Below are 24,562 nucleotides of genomic sequence, written 5' to 3' on the forward strand. Positions count from 1 at the left end.
TCAAACATGTTGAAATGTAAGAAATTATTGGATATTTTGTTTGAATTGCTTATCATATTACTTTTAGCTTTTATTTTTTTCTACCAAGAGGTTTTGATCAGAAAAAGGACTATTTCCTTTGTTCTTTCTTTCAAAATCTTTACCCTTACTTGATGAAAATATGATTTTCTTGATGACTGTAAAAGGCCTACACGCAGTGTGTTTAGTAAGAGACAGCGCATGAATTGAGACAGAGGACATACAAAAATAATTTGGGGTGAGACGGACTTTTTGGAGAGGGAGGTAGCGTCCATGGGTCCCAGTCGCCCGCCATCGTACACCCACAAATGAAATTAGTTCAGTCACATTCTTCTTTTAAAATATAAAATTACACAACATGAGCCAGCGAGTGCGCGTACAATCTGAACTCTAAAAATACGCTGGTGTCGCGTCTAAACGAGATGTGACGGCAAGACAAGCTCAAGATGACGACACCTTCTCGCGATCTTTTCTCCCTTTCTTTGAGAAATGTGTCCTTTCTGTTTTGTTGCAAACTCCGACAGTGTGACGCGGAGATCGGACAGCAAATAGGCGTGATTGTAGGCACGTACGCCTGCGCAATTACTGCAACCGGCGGTCTATCCGGCCGCACGTTGGACTGACTGTGTCCGTTATTAGTACAAAGCAGTGGTGGTTGCAGGATACGCCAGTACTTGGGAGTGAACCGACAAGTGTAGAAAGGCAAAAAAGTTCCGCGTCCGCGTCGCATCACTACAAAATAATATGCCGTGTGGTGGGAGGGATGTATAGCCCAGCTGTGCGGTCTTAAGTGTCGACTCTAATGCCATTACGTCGTATTAGCTGGCAGATGAAATTAGCGAGCAAACATTTAGGCGTCAAAGCAGCTGTACTGAGGGAGTTCCTATAACAGTTGGCGGCGTTCGTTCATCCTCATCACTGACTTCAAGTTACCGTTTTGAATTTTGCTGTTCTTCAAACAGTCGTGGATCTGATTGTCTCAGTACTGTAAGTGTGACACCTTTTCCTATCGCAGTTGTATTTTATCGTTTTGTATTTTTTGTATACGCACTTGTTCGACAAAACACGAGAACCTCACTGGCAGTGTTGTTCACGTTTTCATTCAAAGGAAAATAAAATATTAAAATAAAAATACATCATTTCAGTGAAAACACGATTTTTCAGTAATTGGTTGTTGCTCTGTATGGGGAATTGCGGCATTTAAGGTGGAGGGGTTCAATCATAACTGTCCAAAAATGTTCTGCTGGCTCGTAGTTATATATGCCACTCTTCCTTCCTTCCTCCAATTTTGTTGTTTTCGATTCAGTGACCGTAAAGTTAGGTTTTAAATATTAACATAGCGTGAAAAAATGCTGATGTAATATTCTGTTCACAATTGCTTCCTTTTTTTTACGCTTCCGTGTGAGAAATCGTAGTGCGTAACTCGTATTTTATTTCAATATCATTTTGGAAAAGAAGAATGATTGGAAACGAAAAATGATTAAGACACCTTATATTATAGTGGCAACAAGTTATTTACCTGATCTGAATTTCGCTTTAAAAGGGCTGCATAGCCCAGTTAAAAAAGGGACTTATCTTGGTCAGATTATAGCGAAATACCTTGCTTTGTAAAACAGTGACATTTGCTGAGGAGAGTCTTCAGTGATCAAATTGAACAAAATTGCATTGGGGAGTCAGGGATTACGGGGCGGTCGGCGATGGTTCGGCCGGCGATAACTCCTCGCCCGCTGACCAATAATTGCTTATTCATTCGTCGTAAGTTGGAGAAAACATCATCGTTGGATCTTATATTAATAACTTTGGTCAGGCAGTGTTTTTATTGCAATGTGCAGGAGACAAAACAAGATATCCAGTCGTCTTATTATTCGAAGAAGCATTTTTATGAGAAACAAAATTCACTCTGATCATTTCACGTGGCCAACACGTGAACTGAATGTTCAATGACGTCGACTTTATTCAAACTTCAGAATGCACGTTATGCATTATTTGATTGCCTCCCTTATCGTTCTGCGGCGTTGATTGAATTAACATTCGTGTTTACTACGCGAATGTAACGGAAAGATATGAGATGATAATCATGATCAGATGCCATGACGCGGTTTTTAATTATAACGGTAATGATGAAACAGATCACAGGATTGCATGACAGTTCACATTTCATAATACTTTAGTTCATATCACTGATAATGAGCCACTGGTTACGCAAATTAATCAGAGTTAAGATCACACGGCTCAATTTCAGGCATTTATACTTATGCAACCTGTGATGCTTGGAGTGATTTTACCGACCCCTATGACTTAGTGTGACACAGTTGGCAAAACGCCACACGCTCTGTCCACCTGTGGCATTTATCATGAAACTTCGGCCACAAGCGGCTAAACCGTCCGACACTTTGCTCCAAATCAGCCCTACATATTGTATAGTGTATGCAGGGGTTTGGAAGCCTGGAGCTTAGTTTAACTCGTCCCCTCCTCTGCTCCACCCCAGGGTATAGTTCCACGATACCCTTGTGATTGGACGCTTAAGTGTCTCGGCTCCGGGTGAAATGTATCAAAGATGTCGTTGGTAATCAGCCACGTATTACGTTTGAGCGATACACACGAATGTTTTTACGGGGTTTGATTACATATTGCGATACAGCAGAATGGGTTTCATGGTGAAGTAATTACGGAGAAAGCAACAAAGACGCAATAAGGCACCAAAATGCAAGAACATTCTCATTCAAATCAAATTTATATTAGCCATACGTTCCGCCCGACACTAAAGATGATGAAATTAGCATTGAGTCCATGCAGTCGATTTCTTGGGATGTGATCCTAGCCAAGTGGTTTCCCAAGAGGAAGAGCCTCTGAATTTCCAATCTCTGTCCACATTTTGCCGTTAAAGAAAATACATTCATTCCAACAAAATCATTTTGAATTGTGAGCTCTGGACGAAATATATATCAAGGTTGTCATTTCAACTGTCTCCCCTGCTCCCCCGTCCCGAGGATAATCCCATGATACTCTCGTGATAAACGCAAATGTTTCTATGGTTCGATTACATTATTGTGTGCGATTCGGCAGACGAGATGCTGAGGTAATTACGATTGAGGCAACAAAGGCCAAAAAATTTCTGCTGATTCAAAAAAAAAACCATTTCTTTTGGCGATACATTCCACCCAATCTCACAGATGAAGAAATTGGTCCAGAAATAATGTGATTTCTTCGGTTTTACAATGCGCTGTCCCAGTACTGTTTGCATTATTTTCCCAGTGTTTTCCCAAGAGACGTTACATTTCCAATCTCTCAACAGCGGCGTAGCCAGGGTTCTCATCCGGCCAGTGGAGGGGCGCCCAATTTCATCCGTGCTGAAAAGTAGACATGTTTGTTTTTACCAGACACCCGGCCTCCGTACAATAAAAAAAGTGGTGCGGGTGGGGGGGGGGGGGGGGGGGGGACTGGACACCTTCTTTCCATGGTGGTGCTGTTCAAAACCGACATCATGGTCAATGTCAGACAATAGGTGGCGCTTATCGCTTTGCACGGAACTTTCAAATAAACAGCCAATCGCGAAAAACACGGTTTAAAATGAACAATACATAACAAACGTGAAAACAAGGCACTTTATGTTAAACCGGCTTATCATGGTAACTTTTAGGATTGGGCTTTTTCTCAAGCTGCCAAATTTCCAGTGGGCCGACACTTTTTTTAGGGGGAGTTCGGCCCCCCCCCCCCCCCCCCCCAGCTGTCTCTCAACATTTTGCCATTACAAATACATTCCTGTCAACAAAGTAACTGTGTATTATAGTTGCCTACAATAAGCATGTTCAGGGTTTGTCGAATTGATGTAACAAGAAATTTCCCCACCTACATAATTATGGGTCTCCTGACCTACATAATTATGGGTTTATTGTTTTCGTCTAAACGTCCGGCCACTCAATTTATGACGGGGACGTAATGACAACGATTGTCAAAATTGAGCGCCGCGGCCACAACTTATCCCCCACATCATTAGGCGGCGTGGATCCCGTGCAATAAACCACAACCACTCGAGTCACACTGCCGTACAAATAAAACCCCCAAAAGGGGGCATTTTAATAACCCGGTTTATTCCCATATTATTTCATGAATGGTACCACTTGTGTTCCGTTTCGGCCCTACTGAAATTTCACGAGAAGGTTTCATTTGTAGGCCTTCTTTTAAGGAGTCTTGGTTCAATAGACGTAAAACCCTTATAACACAAGGAGGGGGGGGGGGGGGAAAGTAAGTTAAGGTCCAAGCCCAAAAGAGGCAATCCACTTTTGATTTGAGCTTGGCAAGTGTCGAAAAAAGAGTTCAAATTTGCAGCAATAAGAGATTTGCTTTTGCTATTTTTGTCACGAACTCAAGTTATTTTGAATACCTTTTCTTTAACTGGTGTGGTCGTTCACAGCGTCAGAACAAATATATCGCACGCCTTATTTATTATTGCAAGACGCTGGTTGAATCAATGAGATGATGTTTCTTTTAGTGGATGGTGTTTGACAAAATTTTGACGTTTTCGATTAATTCCCTCTTTTTCTCAGTCTGGTGCGGACGTAGAAAGAGTCAAAGCGGATATTACATGTACTGGTATTCAAGGCAAGGTGTCAATGCCTCCGTGATTAGGTTGAATCAATGACACGATGTTTCTGATATCAAAAAAATTGTCAGAGCAATTGTCAGAGCGAAATATTCAGGCAAGGTGTCAATGTATCACGTGATGGGGTTGAATCAATGACAACATGATGTTTCTGTAGTGATGATTATTGTGTTTGACAAAATGTTGGCATTTTCGATTTTCTTTCCACAGTGTTTCGGGCGTGACCATGAACACTTGTGTGCTAAAAAGCTGGTGGATCTTACTGTGTGTTCTGGCAGCCACTGCAATGGCGTCACCCTATGGACGATTCATGGTAAGTATTTAAAGAAGCAAGGGGTCTTGTAAGAGTTAATGCCATTCGAGAATCGATGGATTTTATTGTAAATCCAATTGGTTCAGTGTATGTCAAAACGTACAAATTGGACATATTTTTTTTAATGTAAAACAAAAAGGACGGTTATTTTCTTTTTGAAAGATTCAAACACTGGAATAAAGGTGGCATAAATAGGTCGGTATGTTACCCAAATTTGGTAAACAATGGCCAACTGCCTACGATTCTTCCCAAAACTTGGTCATAACCCGAAATGAGGTTATTTCATGATACTAATATTGGGTAAATAACATTGCAAAACGGTGCTTTACCCAACTTATTTTATTCTGTAGAAAGTATTCAAGGTAATAGTTCCACAACAGCTTAACCCATTCGAGAATCTGTCTCTTTTCGACGCTTTCGCTGGACGCTTTATGGAAGTTGTACCCCAGGAAGTTATGCCCTTGAGGTGTACAAATTACACATATCAAACAACAAGCATTACCATAAAGATACAATGATAGCTTTATATCTCAAGTTTTGGGATAGAAATAAGATTTGAAAAATGGGATCTTTTGACAAAGATTTTTTTCTATTTCTGTGGGTTTTTAACAAAGATATTGAGCTGCAAATTGGTCTCAGACGCGAGACACTTTCTATTAATGTTTCAAGATGCAGATACAAATGCGATTTGTGTTCCTCTTTTATATATTTACACCAACTCGTGCCAATTGAATCTAGCGTTTAGTTTGACTGAAATATACCCGAACAAGACTTGGAAAGGCACACCATGTATTCAGGGGCGAGCTCACATTTTAATTTTGGGTTCAAGCACCGGGGTACAGTCACCATACCTGACGAGATATAAACAGTTGACACTTGCTGCTGGGGGAAATTCAAATGCTGTCAGTATACTATACAGGCATGAAGTCATGATATTGTTTGTATATCATTCACGTGATTAAATGGTACCACCTGATTCGGCATATTGAACACGTGCTCATCCGAGGTGAGGATCCTTCGCATTGCAGCCATCTTGCTTTCCCAGTTGCCTGCTTTTGTTCCAGGGGGCCAGGGATGTACACGAGCAGACATCTTGTGCATTCATTGTTACCAAATCAAATGGCATTAAGCATCTTTAAGATGGCTGCTGAACGCACACGGTCTACCCATGTTCTAAGCCCTCGGACGGCGCTACCTTTGATGCGGGTCAGTGCTGAAAGTCGTCGAGGGGGAACGGTTTCCATTTCGCCCGACAATTCGATTGAGTCGTGTTCGTGATTGAATTTGGCAGGCCGGCTTGGAATTATGGTATATCCAATCTGAGATGGGGGAAAACCGTGTCAATTGGATGTGAACTAGAACCGGAATATGATAAGAAGGCCGATGTCTATACTCGTGCTATACGTAAAACCGAACAAGATAATTCCAAAAATTATTATGGTCGGCTTCGTAGGCCGTTATACAGAATAATTGTTCACGCGTGTCTCATCCCTGAGCAGTGTCATTGTGTTGTTTCAAAGCTCAGTGCAAATTAAGTAGGAACTTCGTTGACTTGGCCCATAGTTTACCCTCCATTACCAGTTTATCCTCGCATAACTCGCCTTCTACCACGCTGGAACCTCCGTGTAGGTATATACAAACCTGACAGTCTCAAGTTTTTGTCTGTAGCTCCGACCAACTCTTCGACACGCGCCAACATTTAGAACTAGAGCTTGGGGTGTCCGGGCTCGAGTCCTACTTCAAATAAAAACGCGGGTTTTGTCCCCGTGATAGGGTAATTATTGTTATTTTTGTGAATTTAAAAAAAAGTCCAACTTCACGTAGAGGGAAAAATACATCAAACGACAACATTCACACTTACGAATCCGTGGGGTTTACGGCACAGAGGAATATCAAACACTGCTGGAAATCTCCCCGCTATTTTCACTGGAACACTAAAGTAAATGTTTTGGGACAGGTGGATTGAGGCCCCATTTTTGTAATTTCCCGATAGAATTGCAAGGGCAAATGGAATGCCTTCCTCAATGGAGTCCTTGAAACTCTCTCCCCCTCTCTCTTTCTCTCTCTCTCTCTGCCTTGCGGCAATTTTTTTTTCTGTCAATTGAAAGTGCAGTAAGAGATCGAGCGATGTTTTTGCTACATCGAGAATTGATGCACTCGAAACGGAAATCTCGTAGTACTGTTAATGTCATGTGTACATAATCAATTCCAAAAACACACCATGCGGCCGAAACTGATTGAACCGTTAAAAAAATCCGTTCCATTTAAGTTAATACCACACAGGTATGTTATTTAAGTTACCACCCACAACAGCGTGAGGAAAAATTTTGGCACTGACTTTTTTGGACTCAATACTGGTCCGTGCATTCTCTGTTTCTGGACCCTTAAATTACGTCATATCAGACAAAAGTTTTGAAAAGCACTAATTGGCTTGGACAGTAAAGACTTCCTCACTGCTTCTGAAACCAGAGATTAAAGCCGAAGCCCAGAGACGAAGCAAGATTTCGGGAAAAGGAAACTGGTGCATTGAACTTGAACCCTTCACCGGAGAATGACGTAAAAACACTTACTATATTTGGAAAAAAAATGAAAGAGTAAAGAGCGCGAATGATATATGTTGCTTCTTTTTTTTTGGGGGGGGGATGTCGTACGCAAGCAATGTTCATCCAAGGTTCGGTATACTTCGCTCGAGCTCCTGCGAGGAGCAGTAAAAAAGATACATTCCAAAATTGAAGGCAAGATGTGGAATGAATTGTGTTGGGATGAACTGAAGCGAACTTCTCCCTACTCGTTCCCTGAGAGGAAAAACCGGTGGGCTGGTATGTTTTACGCGCCGACGATACATCCCAGCGCAGCTATGTGGCCAACCCTTTTTCTCAGCCGAGCGCGCGGGCGGTAATGGAGTTCTTGATGCCGATTGAATTAGTGTGGGGTTGCGCCGTTGCGGTAATCGGGCAAACTCAAACATTTATGCCTTTTGACACCCGGGGCGGGAAGACGACAGAACTCGTTTCTTTCTTCTGTTTCTTCAACGGAACTCACTGAATCCTTGCAAATGCCGAGTAAATTCTGTTTCCCCCGCAAATAAGGAGGTGGCCACAGTGTTTGATTTGGGCAATGTGTGCGGTGTTGTAATGTATTCTTGTGGAAGATGAGGAAAGTCGGGGGAATACACAACCGATAGGTTATTAAAGGGAAAAGCAACGCACATAATTTGTGTTCGATAACAACAGATATTTTTTTAAAAGGTTTTTAAGAAAAATGTCAACTAGGTGATTTCTTCATTCTTTTGCCCAATGTACCTTGCGGCGATCTAGGGGGGGGGGGGGGGGTGGGGAACATGTCCCCCAATAATTTTTGGGCTGGGGACATCTGATGGCATTGTCCTCCCAAAGGTATCACAGTGCGTATAAACTTCAGCCCAATTTACCCAAAGCCGCACTCAGTAAAGGGCACAAAAGTACGACATTGACACAACCATTGTCTTCCATCATTTTCATACAACTTTAGGTTTTTGAAGAACCACTCGACACTAGTGGTTATATTGACTGTTTTTCAAATATAGTCACCTTAAGGGCATCAGTACAAAAAAAATCATTTGATGAACGCGTTTGAAGAGCTGTTTCTTTTTGAAAAGAATGAAAAACTGTAAGAAGTTTACTCATGGGAGAGAATTCAGAAAGTATTATGGGCTTGTCCATCTACAGCCGTCAACGATGATGTGTCATTTTTTTCCGAATTGGTAATAATTTTCATATCTACACGCCTATCCCTTGTAATTTTGAACGGGTCATTAATTATCGCGAGACAGGTGGAATAATTTTGTTCAACGGCTTGGAATGTGATTACAGTGCAGGTGGTACAACTGCCCTTCGCAGCTGCCTCGTGGCTCTAGCCTCTCGTTCAAAACGAATTACAAATATCCTGGCGCGTTCAGCAACAATGACTGAAAAGTACCATCCGCCAGTCCCATGAATGCCCCATCAGGCGGAATCGATAAGAAACCACGGTGACATCGTCTTTTGTTCTCGGGGTGTACCCGGACGTGTTTTATGAAGACGGACTGTGTGAACGATAAATTAATTTGAAGCCATTAAGTGGGAGGGTGGGGGTATTTAGCCGAATGACGCATGTGTTTTCCCGAACCTAAATGAGAGTGATTTCAGCCATTATCGTTCGTGAGAAAACCACTTAAATTTGTTAAACGACCGAGCCGAAATCAAATTAAAGCCGACGACGTTTATCACTCGGCTTTTAAATTTGTTGCGATTTGATTTGTCTCTGTGTATTTCAACATAATAATAAAGTCACAAAATCCGTCGTAAAGTGAAAGATTGCCAATGCTTCACACGTTTACAAATAATTAATTTGAAGTTGTTTTGATGTCATTCTGATGCTTTTTTTTTAAACTCTGGCGCCTATAGAATGTCTGTCCATCAGTCTGTCCTTTCATCTGTTTTTTGTTTGTTATTTCGCTCCATTTTAAAACAGCGCACGATTGGAGAAAAATGAATTAGACTTATGACGCACTGTCAATCAGACTTGATCTAATCTATAACAAGGCGAGTGCATTTTGAAGGGAAAAATGCTGAAATTTCAACTGAAAAGAAGTCAGTTAATTGCAGTACATTGTATGCATAACGGCAAGACAACTCATTATATCCTCTTTGTGTTTGAACTTTGCAGGAAAATTACAGTGACGATCAGGATTCGAGGGGACTATTTCGAGAAGGTCAGTTTCAATTACCGTGTTTTTGTTCCGTAAAAATAATCCGTGTTTGTCTCATTCTTCAAATACCTTCTAATTCAGCGCTTCTAAATAGCCTTAGAGTTGCTGACGTTGTAATCTGATTTTAATTGGTCCTTTCTCCTGGTTGTTTTTGTTGTTTGGTTTTCAGATATCATTCCATGAATTAAGTAATGTGAACTCTATAAAAAAAACCTGAGTGTGTACATTTAATAATGCTTGGCGCAACGGGTAACAAATATACGTTCATCCTTCTCAGACATATCAATCTGACGCCTAAATGAAACGTGGCGCACTGTGCCTCATATTTTATTCAATTTCCGTTTCCCGAATGAAAATAAGCTTCATCCCATATCATCGTCTGTTTCTTCAAACCCTTCCTCACGCGTATCTCTGTCTTCCCACGAACGTTGTCACGTGACCAGCATGCGTCCAATCGGGCGAGTTTGTCTCCATCGGCATATAAAGTTAACCAATCGCTGTGGAGATTGGGGGGTGGGGAGTATAGAGCACCGTTGCCCGCGGTTCACCTGCTAAGAAATCTGACACGGTTTGCGGGGGCGAACTGAGGGCAGTCGAGGGCGGGCCGAAAAGACAGGGGAATAAAAATTGGTCTTTTGTTTGTCCGTGGATCATAAACAATGAAACCGTATCGTCAACTTTTCCTCCTTGTATTTGTTGTACAGTGATGTGCGGTGGCCCTTCAAGGATTTTCCGTGGGAGACTGGCCCATAAGTATTCAAATCCCCCTTCCTCTCTCTCGCTATCTCAAAACCTCGACCTCCGATTCGGCAGATTTGCCACTATTAAACAATTATGAAAGTGGGATTTACGACTGTTTTTTAACTATTGGGCACTGTGAATAAAAGACAAAATTGTTATGCCCACGGAAATGACGTTTCATGATGTGGGAGTAACTTTCCTAATCCAATTAAATTGAAATAAATTTGAAAGTGAATTGGCGAAATACCGCTTTATAGTAAGCTTCTCTTATCCAGAATAAATTGGAGAAAATTTCGACTCATTATGAAGTAAGGTTACGGAATGCCTCGTTTAAAATCGAGAACGCGTCAGGAAATCCAACATACTGCTCTTATTGTTACCATCTTTTGTTTCTCACTTTCTTTATGTTTGAGAAATTCTTTAAAACCGTCCACTTTTTGGTAATTCTTGAGGTCAAATTGCGATGATTTTTTCCCCGACACCTCACTTTTTTGTCGTACGATCCTTCTTTCATTTATGAACACTTTTTGTTTCTTTTCAATGTATGAACAACACTCCTCATTTTACTGAACTGCGAATAAAATCATTGCAAACTCACAAGAACAAGGAAATCCAGCGGGCTTTCTTACACAAAAAAAGAAAAAAATAACCCTGAATCAAAATAATGGCAGTCAATTTGTGAATAAGTTTTTCAACCCGTGAAGGTAATCGACACTTTCCATTACTCTCGCAGTGCAGTAGCTCCATCAATTTCATGTGATTTTCAATGCAACATGAGCTGCAACATCAGGTCGTTTGGTTGTGTCAACCGGGGAGGATTTATTGCCACTTCTGACACCATTTAGCACGCTTGTGGCGTGGTATTGCTGCGTCCCGGAGGACACAAGTCAAGGAATCATCACCAACCTCTCGACAATCACGAGTTTGAGCATGAAACAGGAAACTAATCCTAAAGACAAATTATATGATGCACCTCACGTGGGAATAGTTCGCTTGGTGAAAGGGACGCCAATATTTCTTCCGTTTTCTATTCCCGATCATTATGGGGCTGAAATCCAGTCATTCGTGACCCAAACCGAGCGTTGAGACAGCGTGGCCAATGGAGACATATGCAAAAACAATAAGTGGTCTATAAAGTTACATCCATGCGCCTGATGTCGCTATACCAAGAGATTTCTAAGGGAGCCTAATGAAAGCTTGATTTTTCTTTTTAGAAAAACTGAAATCATGATCAGATTTATGCTGAGATTTATTAGGCGCCATAGCTTAGGCTTGAACAGACGTCAATATTTCGTTTTCCCTTTCAACGACTTAAATGGTGTGAACTTATGCTCGTAGTTTTCCTAAATTTAAAAAAAACAAAATTGGTAAGTGGCAACATTTCTGTACTATTGTTGGCAGGAGTTCGTAGAATCATATGAATCCCGCACTAGAGCCTATACGCTGAAGAGCGACTAAAAAGCACCGAACATACACTATGTGTACTTTACAAAATTAAGTCCGTGAAGGAAAAAATCAAGTATTTAATATTACGATGTTGTTTGAGATTATTTTAGATCTTTATTTTTCTGAAGACTTATGAGAGTGTTACCTGTCATAGGAAGAAATTATTCGTGTGTTCTTCTCATAAGTGTTCGTTGTTAAAGCGATTGACAGCGGTGCATATATAGAGTACGCCGATATCCAGTGCGCGCCAGTACTAAACGATAACCAAGTTCAATGCTTAAATGTTGAGTGAGACGTGTTCATAACTATTATATAAGTAATACTCCACTTGTCGTAACAACTCGTTAACCTGCTTTTGAGTTTTTGGGGGATATTATTGTCTTGAGGGTGTAAAACACCCGAGTCTATCGCTGTACAACCGCCCTGGACCGGTCACGAAATGGTTCAAAAGAGTCGCTCGTGGAGTTTAGAATTTCCACTGGATGGTCAACCAGGGTTCCCTGAGCTGTACTCGAGTATATACAGTCACAGTGTAACGACATCAGGTGGTGTAATATTTGGGGGCTGGGTTTGATTTAGGTACATGTTCACTATAAGTGCATTATTGCGATGACGCGTTGTTATGAGTATATAGTCGAATCCCTTGCTAACGCTACTATGTTTCTGGGACTACAGATTTGAGGAGTGCTTTTGCTTGAGCAATAAAGTCAAACAATATTCCTTCTTTGCCCATCTTGGAGTAATTCTAGTATGTAAAAAGCGCCTCAGAATGTAATAGAAACGTCAAGCAGTGGAACTGAGTGATACCCCCAACGTTTCGACTATAGCGAGGTGCTGTCATCAGACCGAGGAACGGTTCAATTCTCTCCCTCGCGGAAACGCTCGACTGACGTTTTGGACACTTTCAACAAGCAACCATATATAAGTGGTTGTTAGTGGACGAAGTACCACGGGTCGTCCGTAGGCTTTGACCTCCGAGGACTTCCCTGGACCCCTTGGTGATTGATGTTTGACTCTTCCCCCATCGACAAAATCAGAAGTGACCGCTAGATTTTGTCCCCAGCGACCATAATTACATACTCATCGCTGATTGTATGAAACCCCGAAGTGGGGACTACCGTTTACGATCGATCCACGGGAATCGCAACGGGCCTAGGGAAAAGTGCATTACGTCATTCATGACGTCATCATCTATTGTTTGTCCTGGCTGTGGGTGTAAGCAGTTCGCGGAAAGCGTGCGTATTTTGTGACTCGTGTAACAGGCAAACTTCTGCAACAAGAAAATGTGTGGATGAAAACAAGTTTCTTCGGCAGTCTAGTCACAGGCTTAACTCAAAATGGACCATTTCCTTTTTCACTTGTGTTTTCCGAAGAGTATGTTTCGAAAAAAAAGCTTCCTTTCTGAGGTTCATCTCAGTGCATATACAGCAGAGTCCATTACCATACATTTAAAGGAAGTTAAAATACTTTTTTAACACCCCCCCCCCTGCAGCATTGAATCGGTAATTGGAAATTCACAAAAGTTATGTTTAAAAATAACCAACGTATGTTACAAAATCGTAAATGTCCTTCTTTTTTTCTTTAAAGTGCCCGTAAACATTCTGCAGCAAGCAATTATATATTAGAGCTTTCCCGCGCGCACATCTCCTTGTTTACAACTTTGTCATTATTTAAATTCTTAGAAGACACTTGCCTTCGAAAAAGAGCCCCCAAAATCGTTGAGCTGTTTTAATGATCAGCCTACGGGCGCCCACCGCCGTTTAAAGGAATTATGTAGGCTGGTAAGAAAGGTATGACGATGGAAACCACAAACTAATTCCAAGTCAACTTTCATTTATATTCTTACCAAAGGCATTGCATGTCGAAAGACGTGAAGCGTTGTGATTTCTTTTTCATTCAATTTTTTTTTCTATATATATATTAACGATGCGCATGTTAAAACCCCGAGACAAAAACATCCCGCGGTCACTCTCAAACTACGTCAAGAGGAAAAAACAACTTAGCTGTATCGAAATTCTAGGATCTGTCTGTGATTCATGTGATTGCATTTTCAGGCATATTCACTTGTACTCAAAACACTTGTTCTTGAATTGTGACTTGTAGAGGCAGTTACAATAAATAAAGCTTCTTGTGTTTCAGTACCGTAATTCACAAACATATTTATGAGATTCTTTGGAAAACAAAATCAACTGAATACCAACAACATGATCTCAACAATTTCGAAGGCAGGGAACTAAGGAAGAAAAGTTGTGTGATCACTTTGGGGGAAAAGTCGAGGAAAAATTACATTAAATTTACCATTCAACATACCATTGAAATTTTCGTTAGGTAAAAAAAAATCATAAGATACATTTCGCTTCAAAATTTTAAGCAGCATAGGAAAAGGTATACATAAATTATAATGACATACAAGTGAGGATTTATTTTGTAACATCCGCAGAAATGATGATTATTATAGTAGCGCATCGAGACATCCTCCACGAAAACACGAGGATGTTTCTGCCGCTCAATATGCTATAGTGTTTTCGCTTTGAGTCTTTTCAGTACAGCCACAATCGATCAATAATCTACATTCTTTTTCTTTGGGTAAAACAGCCCCAAGCCTGTCCACGTAATTGAAGATGTACACCTTCAACCAAAAACCCACCGTAGGTGTGATTTTATTAAATCTCGCAGATCAGCTCCTAAATGGATGTGCCATCAGATAAATATAGGTCGTCGCATTTTGGTATTTACAAAACTTTTTTTTTTCGTTCTGCAGTCCTTTCTGTTTCTTGCGCCGGGCACTTTAGCTGGCAAATGACGGTTTAGAAATTAATCCGATTTGGCTACTTAGGCTATGTTGCAATATCGGGCCTATAACTTGAAGTGCTCGGTTACCGTAACGCGATCGGCTGGGAGTACGATACGTGGCGCTGTGATTGAGGCAAGACGTTTTGATGGTTGCTTAAGTTGGTCGTTCAGTTACCAAACATAACAAGGGAGGTCACGACTTACTAAATACCCATTCCTCTTGAGGGAAGAAGTCCTTTTTTTCTTCTGAAAATGAGAAACAGGACAAAATGGCAACCAGAAAAATATAGTCTATATCGTGTTGCTTTTATGAGGCTTACAATCGATAAACCATTTCGTCTAAGGATGTGATTACATTTTCAAAAACACGATCTTGAGACCGCTTTGTACTCACAAGTAAGTGAGTCAAAGTTAGTCTCAAAACGATTTGACTGTTAAAGAGTAGATCATATTTTATTTAGTTGATCTACTTTCTTTCTTTTTCTCGGTAACTGACTCTTCGGCTACGAAAAGGTAAAGTTTCATCTACACAGTTTGAAAGCCGGCTAGCGTATAGTAACCAATTTTTTGTAGATGAAATACTGTTTAATCTCAACTTGGTCCAGACTACAATCTCGTACAGTTGTCTGTATGATTTGTTGCATTTTCCCCTAATAAACCTTTTTGATGGCAATAAAAAAAATACACTAAAAGCATATTTATAATTGATAAAAACCTCAAATAATGGCAGTTATAACTGCAACCATATTTATATCTTCGCCTAGCTTACGCGACTGATGCTAGCCCCTAAACCAGAGTTATTGCGTAGGCGCGCTTTACATCCCAACCCCTTGGCCTTAATACTGGACATTAACACAAAATGTCAAGCGGAAATACAAGACGCACTAAACCATAATGAAAGATGAAAAACATTTGCCGCTCTTGAATATATTAGTGTTGATTATCGCCATTGGCTACTTTAGCTCACGTGATCCGTGAAGCCTGCTTCTCCCCGAGGAAGGTTTGACCTTGAAAGAAGAAAATAGATAAGAAAATGGAATTAGATCATCTCGAATTATCTCGACTATCCTCAAACAGAAACTGGCAACTCGCTAATAAAAATGAAAACCCGACAAATGGTATTCCTCGTAAAGATATTCACGGGGAGTGATCCGTATCCAACGACTGTTTTATGTCTTGATTTTTTTTATCGTCTTGATTTTTTTTCTTCTTCAGAGGCCTTTGTTTTAAACAAGCGAGACAAACCAACACCCAATTCCGTGGCGAGGCTGGCTCGGATGCATTCTACCGTTGGTATCGGCAAGAGAGACGCCCATGGTAAGACTCACTCTTCGATTGTGCTCAACGACTTTAATAGACCTTATCTCGGGGAAGCCATTTTCGATCGTGTTCCCTGAATCTATTTTATAGATTGTAAGCTGTTGGGTGGGATGGTGCCAGACTATTTTATGATCGGAGTGCGTTACAATCCACATATTAAGTTGTTTTTCTTTAAATGTGGCTTAAACATAAGGGTATGTTTAATCACAAATTTTAAATTATTCATCAGAGCAGACTGGTATTTATTTGTATTGAACTTTGATTTCATTGCTTTCATTTGAAAACTATCAAATTCTAAAAATGAAGAGTTTATATCGCTTTCAGTTTAATATGGCCTACTCAGGGCCGTTTTCTAAGCCTCAGCTTCGTCCACGATTTGCCTCCAGATAATAAAGCTAAGAAACCATAATGTTCATGATACAAATCTTCGACGAACAGCAAGTTGACCTCTCCAAGGCCAAGTGAAACTAGAGGCTGACTCCCGAGGCTCGGACTTAAAACTGTTGGTAAAACAAAAAGTTAGGAAACGCAAATAAGTTATGATAACATATTTCTGTTACGTATAACTCACTCAAGTAATCGAGTGATCTAAGTGCCTAATTGCTGATTCCCCAAGAAGTTTTTTAATTGCATGGCCTCTTGATAAAAAAGGGGTCACTGTTGCCCCCGATTGCGTCAGTAAACAGTAATGGCTCTTCATTGACGTCATCCATGAGATTCAATGTCAATTGTCAGGTACAATAACTGTCAATTACCATAACTATAAGGTAAGCTATGGGTCTCGGTTTGTAGACATTTACCGCTGTCCGAGGAAATTCTGACTCCTAAAACAAACCATTCCCTTTTCCCTTATGGACTCCCAGCCCCACACGCGTCAGTGAGTTCACCTGCCGTTTACTGAGTCGTGCGCAATACCGTCAACGAGTTTATAACTTGTCTTCATCGGAATCCAGAATTCACACTTCACCTATAATGTCATATGTATGAAACGTATATGCAGGAGACTTTCGGCCAAGATGTAGTCCCGCGCCCCCACTACACAAATCAATGACAAGATTCATCGTGATTTTCTTTTACCAATTTGAGGATAGAATCGGAATTTTATTGTCTCTGCAAACACTCTGTGGAACTGGAATCCAATAACTGGGCGGTGTGGACGGATATTGCTGTCAGACCAACAGATCGCATTGCACGTAATGCAGATAGCGATAGGCGGATGCTATGTTAATGTCATCAAAACATGCCCTTGTTTGCCGAGTTCACAATGATCTGAAAGCAAAACAGACAATTTACAAAGCGGCATACGACCATGAATTCTTCCTATACAGAATCAGAATGTATACTTGACTACTCGACAGTAAGTTAAGTAAATGATTTGAAAAACGATCATTCTTAATCCTGAACTGTTCTCGATGGGGCACGTGGCACCCCGTAATAATACTAAAAAGCGCCCTCAATTGGGCACTAACGTGACACATGACGTAACCAGATGGAAGTCACAGAACTCACTGTGACGTTTGAATGAGAAGCCTGTCGTGATGTCGTGTTTTATTTTGTCGAAGTATTGTCGTCTGACATTTTGTGGACTCACAAAGAGCATAACATACTTGGCAAGATATTGTCTGCCAATAATGGCCCCCTGGAGAGCTCCCCGAGCGCATCCTGGTGTCGTTGTTACAGACTTTTGGTGCCAGGGTTGAGTGTTTCAATTTCAAAGGTTTCGAAAATGATCTGCGTGACCAAGATGCTAAATGATGGTTTTATTCAGACTTTAAAAGGCCATCGTTTAACCTTACACTCGCTTTGTTTGATCTAGTCTTGAAAATCGGGCGACATGCACCGTCGGTAAACCTCTTCAAGTATTTGTTTTATGTAACTGTGTCACAAGAAGTCCTATCAGATTCGGTGTGAGGTTTCGTCGTTGGGTCGGCGAGTTGGAGTCACGAGTGAATAATGTATGAAACGAGTGATATACAGGAACCCGTCTGTATAACGCGCCGTGATAATAAAACAGGCCTATTTTATCGCGCGGAGGCGCGGCGGCGTGTCCACGTCGCAGGTTTTATGTTACGCGATAGGAGCGCTTTGAGGACCCCATGAGTGGAAGACGGTGAAAATTGAAGCCAGAGCACACAACGACTGCTTAACAAGGATACCAACATTTTAAATGCACAAAGCAGTCAGTTAGCAAAACACGGCTTGACCTTTCCATGGGGGAACTCCAACATTGATGCTCAAAAAGTGTAGTGTTAATTGACACTGACCTCTCGTGCAATTTGATCACTGATTTTATTCGTATAAAAGGCGTATTTCAAGCACTCTGACATTCCTTCTAAAGATCATTATATTTTACATATTTTCTGTACCCTGCTGAGTAGGCCCTGAACCATGGATTATTGTAACTTAATCGAGTTCACTCTTAGAAAATGATTTTCCAAACTGCTGCGGCTCTAGTATCTTTATCATCGACAATGAACACGACTTTATCATGGTTTGATTTCTTTCTCAATGAAAAAAAATATGACAAATTGATGAAAAATGTTACTACATTACTCTTTATTATTTTTCTTCCGTTGCATTCAATGTTTGCTTTTCTCATTCGTCGAATTGAAACGAAGATGGCTTTTAACAAGATAATTGCAATTTGCAGAAGGGAGGGAACAAAGATAATAGCTTGCACTACAAATTATAGAGGAAATGGTAGAGACTAATGCACCACCAGTTGACTTCCGCCGTCGTTGATGACGACAAACCACTCTAATAATTGTCCGAATGAGTGATCAGTGAACGAGGAAATCCTTAACTCCGTAATCATAGTAGGTGTTTTTTTCTTCTGTTTTAAGATGCTTTTTTGCTTTTTTCTTAAGATGCCTTCTTGGAGGAGATGTCGAAGCTAGGCGGCGAGAGAACTGACGGCGGGGAGGAGGAGCGAAACACGGGCTCCTCAAACGTCCCGTCCGCCGAGGTCAACGTTGTCAGTATCGACAAGTTTGCAAACGGTAAAAATCCCCAAGGCCGTTTGTCTTCAACTGTGAAAGCTTTGTTTTTTTCTTCAATTTCAGGCGTAAAAAAATGGTCAATAATGATTTCTTTGTGAATCGCAGGATTCCAGTGTGATGGCAAATCACTAAATCGCATAATATCATCGGAGTGGATATAAAGTTGCATTAGAAGGACTATTTTTCATTTATGTCTAACCATAATCTAATTATAATTTGGACTTGTGCATTAAATAACAAAACAATTCTGAGTGATTTTTTTTTAAAGAACCTTTGGCCGACAAACCTCGTATATCATTTTGCAAGACAGGATTGAAATGTCGCCTTTGTCTGTATTCCGAAACTGCACAAAATATGAACAAAATTAAATGGGTCATAATTTTCAGAATTCGTTCTGCAGTAATTTGTAAATGACATTTTTCTTGTAAATGTCTATATTAACTTAACATTTAAAAAATTGCTCTTTGAAGCATAATACGTCATTAATGTGTCAGATTTTTTTTAAGCAGTGAGGGTTGAAGTCCATTATGAAATGTCATTGGCTATTTAATGTCATTTTCGTAGATCTTTCAGGCGATATTCGTGCTTAAATACCACGTCACAACCAACTCCGTGTATGCTATGACGTAAACGACTGACATGAACGGGCAATTTCGAACATAATTGGGACGGATTTAATATTTGTTCATTGAAACGAATTACTTTAAAGATGTCCAAAACACGATCTCGTCCATATCATATTTCTCTCATAGATGAACGGTTATAAATTATGATGGGCTTTTAAACAATCCAGGCCTACTTGTAGTCTCAAAAATTCAGTTGGATTCGAGACAGCGGTTTATTACAATGTTTTCGTCATTGTCATTGATTTCAACGACCTTGCTGTCAAACTCTCTCTACAGATGTGTCGCAATTGTTCGAGGTGTTCCGGACCTGCCCGCACGCACTCAAGTACGTGACGGACAGCGAAGGGACATGGGATGCCAGTCAACTAAAGGGTGAGTCAGTGGCATAATTATTTTTGGGTGGGAGTGCCGGGGGAGGGCGTGTGGGGGCACGCCCCCTCCCCCCGATGAGGCTGCACCTCCACTCCCCTTGTGCTCTCGCTCATAATTTTGGGGATGGCAATTGAGTGCCCCTGCATAAAATGAGGCCTCGAAATGCCCCACCCCTCAAAATTCGAACCCAGTTACGCCACTTAGTGAATTGTAAATATCCGACTGGTGATTGAAAAACCTTCAGAGGTCTAAAATAATGGATGGCGGACTGGGACAAGTCTAGCACTTGATAGTGAATCAAATTATTGTGTTCAGGCATTTTCTGAAATCTCTTTATTCTAAGCCAAATTGAGGTTTTGGATCATGCGCTGTAATCTCTCTCCTAGACCTCATCCAGTCACGTGATACCTGTCTCATCGGATTTCGGATTAGGAAACAGTCAAATAACCGTATGAGATAGGGATGCTGTCCATCAAAAAATATACACGATTCGTAAAGTATCTTAAATGCAGATTCGATTCTGATTAATCGTATACAAAAATTCAAGCTTAACTTCGATATTTAATGTACGTTTCAGTCCTGTAATGTGAACGTCTCTTCCAAATGATCTGTCTACACAATATTGTAATTCTCACAAGTGCTGTTTCTTTTGTTGCGTTTTCTCCCTCTGCAGATCTTCTTAACACGTGCCTAAACGTTGCCGTGCTGGCCAGACGAATGAGTAGCCTATCCTGATTGGTCTGCGAGCATCGAAAGAAGACGAAAATAACAAAAACAGTTCACGAACACTTGCACATGGAGTTCCAGACTAGTTTAATTAATTGACAGTCACTTGGGGGGGGGGTGGGTATTGAGTCAGGTTGTTAAGTGAACACTTTCTTTGGCGTAGACACTAATTTTTTTCAGTTGATTTTCAACGCATTCCTTTAGAACTGACGTCTTTCATCTGGCCAGTTTTTAACCTTTAAAAGCTGTGAAACGGTGGATGTTTTCCATTCAAAATTAAATTTCACTGCAATGTCACTCCGTTGTCATTGAGGCATTCAGCAGAAAAGGGGGAAATGTCTGTATATATGAAAATTGACAGTGTAATAAACTTAAAGACTGTTTCGTTTTGTCTCGGAACAAGGTTTAGCTCTGATCAGATTAATTTCATGTCACGGAATGTCAATGCAATACATGAGGGTCTGTATAACATGAATAAGACGTTCTTGGGGAATTTTAACGCATTGTTATATTAAGGCGATAGAATCTCTCTTCATTTGAGATATTTATTAAGTTTATTCTTTTGACATGAACCTACTAAATGTATACCTGTCATCGTCGATGAAACAAAAGAAATTCCTTCTTGAAAAAAGTACAATATTCTGGCCTGACCTGCGTTGTGTTTTCAAGAAATTGGAAAGATACTCTCTTAGATTCTTTCGCAGGTAAAACCAACTGTTTTTTTTTATCATTTCCACACGGGGCCCGACTGACGTTATAAGCATCTTTCCATGCAAAGACACGACTGCAAATATACTGCTTCGCCTGAGGCCGAAGACATTGACTTTATCTGTCGTGAGTGTATTTGGAAAAATAAAAGGTGCCACGCTTTGTGGTTGTCAATATTGTAGATTCTAGAATTGACACAAAAATAATATATAATCGTCACAGGAATATCCAGGGCAAAATGTCGAGAATTGACACATGGGCAAAGATAAAACCCAAGGTGTATGCGAAGAGCAAACCACAAGATAATTAAAAACGTGAAAACATTTCAAGTGTTACTGATTTCCCCATCAGTGTTTTGAGTTCTATAGTCCAAAACTCCTTCAAGCAGGCGAAGTTGTCTTTTTCGCTGTTCCTTTCTCCTTTGTTCCTTAAAATGAAAATTGTATTTCTGAACCACATCCAATTAAAAAAAATACTGGATTAGTACTACTGACAGGGAGTAATGTTTTACGGACATAGGTTACGATTTCTCTGCAATAACTGTTTTGTTTTTAAATTGCACATACCAAATTTATTTTAATGTATTTTTTTTCCAATTATGCATTAAACTTTCCACTCAATCGAATGTAACTAATTTGTATTGCTCTTTTTGCTGTCACCTTAAAGTCAATTGGTTGGTTTTGGGGGTTTCTGCTGTTTCATATTCCGACAGTCCAATTCAAAACTTTTGGGTTTTTTTTATATACAGTAGATTTACATGCGTGGTCTTTTAGGAATATAAGTTAAGTTGGTATATGATTCCATTATTTTCACAATAAGAGTTGTTTCAGGGCATATTATTACAACACACCTCAAGAAGACTTTCCACAGCGATTGAACACTTCATTTTCACTGCCAAATATCGTACTTGCACTTTCAGAAAACAGACATAGCCTACAGATGAGATTTTGCTTTTATATTCTTCACTTTGAGTAAGGAACTATTCATGTGTTTATAAGAAACCAGTAGCGTTTTAAATGATGATGTCAAAATGCTTGGAAGATGCTGTTAATTTGATTTAAAAAAATACATTGGCTTTAAAACAGATTTCCATGATAGACCATTAACAAGTATTTCAAATCAATGTCCACGTTTATATAACGTTTACTGGGTCGATATCTTGGCCACAGTAAAATTCACACTCCTGCAGTGTATATAAAAATGGATACAAGATTTGATATTTATGACTTTATCCGAAAATGGAAAAATCTTCAAGGAATCTATACCTCATGCACAATTCAACCGCTCATAATTAACTGTAGATTTATGTTACCTATAGACGAAAATAGATAGCTTGGATAAACGCCACACAGATCCACAGCGGAAATTGTTGCCTTGAATTATATATCAACGTCGCGACTGTACAGAGAGACAGGGCAGCTTACTGGTGACTTGATATTATTTTCCAGACGGGAAAAAAATGAAATTGAAAAAAAATTTGAACACCTGTGGCCTGTCCATTTACTTGCAAGTTTTTATTATTATTTCTTCAACTGCAGATGTGTCTTGGAGGAAGAATTACTTGATTTCCTCTTTCGCTGTTGAACATTTGGCTTCAGTGTTCTTGTGGATCCCTTTCCATGTCGTTTTCTGATTGTATTTTGGTCCCGATGAAAACAAGTAATAGATTTTAAGAAACTTTGTCAGATACAGGTCCGCAATGTTTTAGGTTTCAAGGCTTCGTAGTGTATCTTAGATGAAATGGATTGCTACGCTCTGTTCGTTGATGTACTACTTCTTCTGAAATTGCCGTTCTTTTACGAACAGAATAAAACAAAATCCAACAAACTGTAACAAATGTTTGTTGTCTCAAGTAATGTTTGGGTTTTATTTTCAGATGGGCTTCGTTCCCATGCTGGGTTGGTTAAATATGTCAAAATCGACCTATGTTGAAATTTGGAACAAAAAAATGCGAGGTCCTCGATTTTTTTCTCTTGTTACGAAATGTCTCCTTTTGGGGGACGGACCCACAAGAGCTGTGTGGACTCAAATTCACGGCCATAATTCGACCCTAGTCAACTAATTGAGATACTGGTCATTAGCTACCATTGTCTGGCATTGCGGCCGCATCTTTCAAGATTTTTAACACAAAAGGTAAACTGCTGTTTCCCTATTTAATTATAACTAGTCATATAAAAGCTGAATTCGCCACATAGTTCTCAGTTTCTTCAGTCTATTAAATTCTTCTAAGCCACTGCAGATCTTGCTCTCCGGACAAATGAGGAAAAGAAAATCTCATGGACGGCGGGGAAAGAAAACACTCTCGGGTATCTCATGTATCTACCGAACGCGTTATGCTGTTGATACAACGTCACTCTTGTGGGGAAATATCCATTACGATCCTTGTTATCGCCTCATTTTATCATTATCGCCATCGGGCTATGAGAGCACACCCCACCTTTTTCTGTCCACATTTTCATGAAGTTGTCACTTCTCCGCCTTAACATAAGTTCGATGTCCAGTTTGCTTTGGCTTCGCTTCAGCTAATAGATTGAAGCGAGGGGAAGAAAATGTATCGCCTCGACTCTGTGTTGGTTTTAAGGATAGAAATATCTCACTCTGTCACGGGTTTTATAAAGAGATAACGATATTTGTTTGTGATAAGATGATGTATCAGGAAGAAAATCCAACAATCTAATTCGGAAAACAAATCCGAGTACTGCTGCAGTTGATTTAGTTTAAGTTATGCTAAGAGCGATCGTGCTTATGATGATGCATAGTGCTATCTATTAAATTCTCTTCGGAAATAGATCGATAGCATGAAAGTGGTTTGAAGTATGTAGGCTATACGCCTATAAAGAAAATAAAAATTGTTTTTAAGACGCATTCTTACCAATAAAAAAGTGTGGCAAGGGGTAGAGGCTTGAGGGTAAGCAAACTGACAGAATCCATCTTGTGAATCCGTGAGTTTATGAGAGTAACTACAGACATTGCAAATTGGTATTGTAACCCATGGGGCATTAGTGCTCTTTTGTCTTTTGGCGAGGATTAAGAAAGAAAGAAGATCCCGAATATCATACGTGGCTTAAACTAAGAGCCTCGATTTGGCTGCCAAATTTGAAATTCGTCCATCGGATGTATATCATCAGAACTCGCCAACAACCAATAGAGGGCGGCATTCACAAAGCA

At 40.2% G+C, this 24,562-nt stretch overlaps 1 protein-coding gene across 1 annotated transcript; it reads left to right on the plus strand.

The window, feature by feature from the left end:
* The first annotated feature begins 648 nt into the window (after positions 1 to 648).
* LOC119729460 lies at positions 649 to 23,218 on the plus strand. Its single transcript, XM_038202024.1, has 7 exons — positions 649 to 1,005; positions 4,832 to 4,934; positions 9,621 to 9,666; positions 15,859 to 15,960; positions 18,831 to 18,962; positions 19,865 to 19,960; positions 20,634 to 23,218. Exons 2-7 carry the CDS (start codon positions 4,848 to 4,850, stop codon positions 20,693 to 20,695), a joined length of 525 nt encoding a protein of 174 aa, XP_038057952.1. The 5' UTR covers positions 649 to 1,005; positions 4,832 to 4,847; the 3' UTR covers positions 20,696 to 23,218.
* The last annotated feature ends 1,344 nt before the right edge of the window (positions 23,219 to 24,562 follow it).

Source organism: Patiria miniata, unplaced genomic scaffold (genome assembly GCF_015706575.1).
Source record: "Patiria miniata isolate m_02_andy unplaced genomic scaffold, ASM1570657v1 HiC_scaffold_21, whole genome shotgun sequence".
Lineage (NCBI taxonomy): Eukaryota > Metazoa > Echinodermata > Asteroidea > Valvatida > Asterinidae > Patiria > Patiria miniata.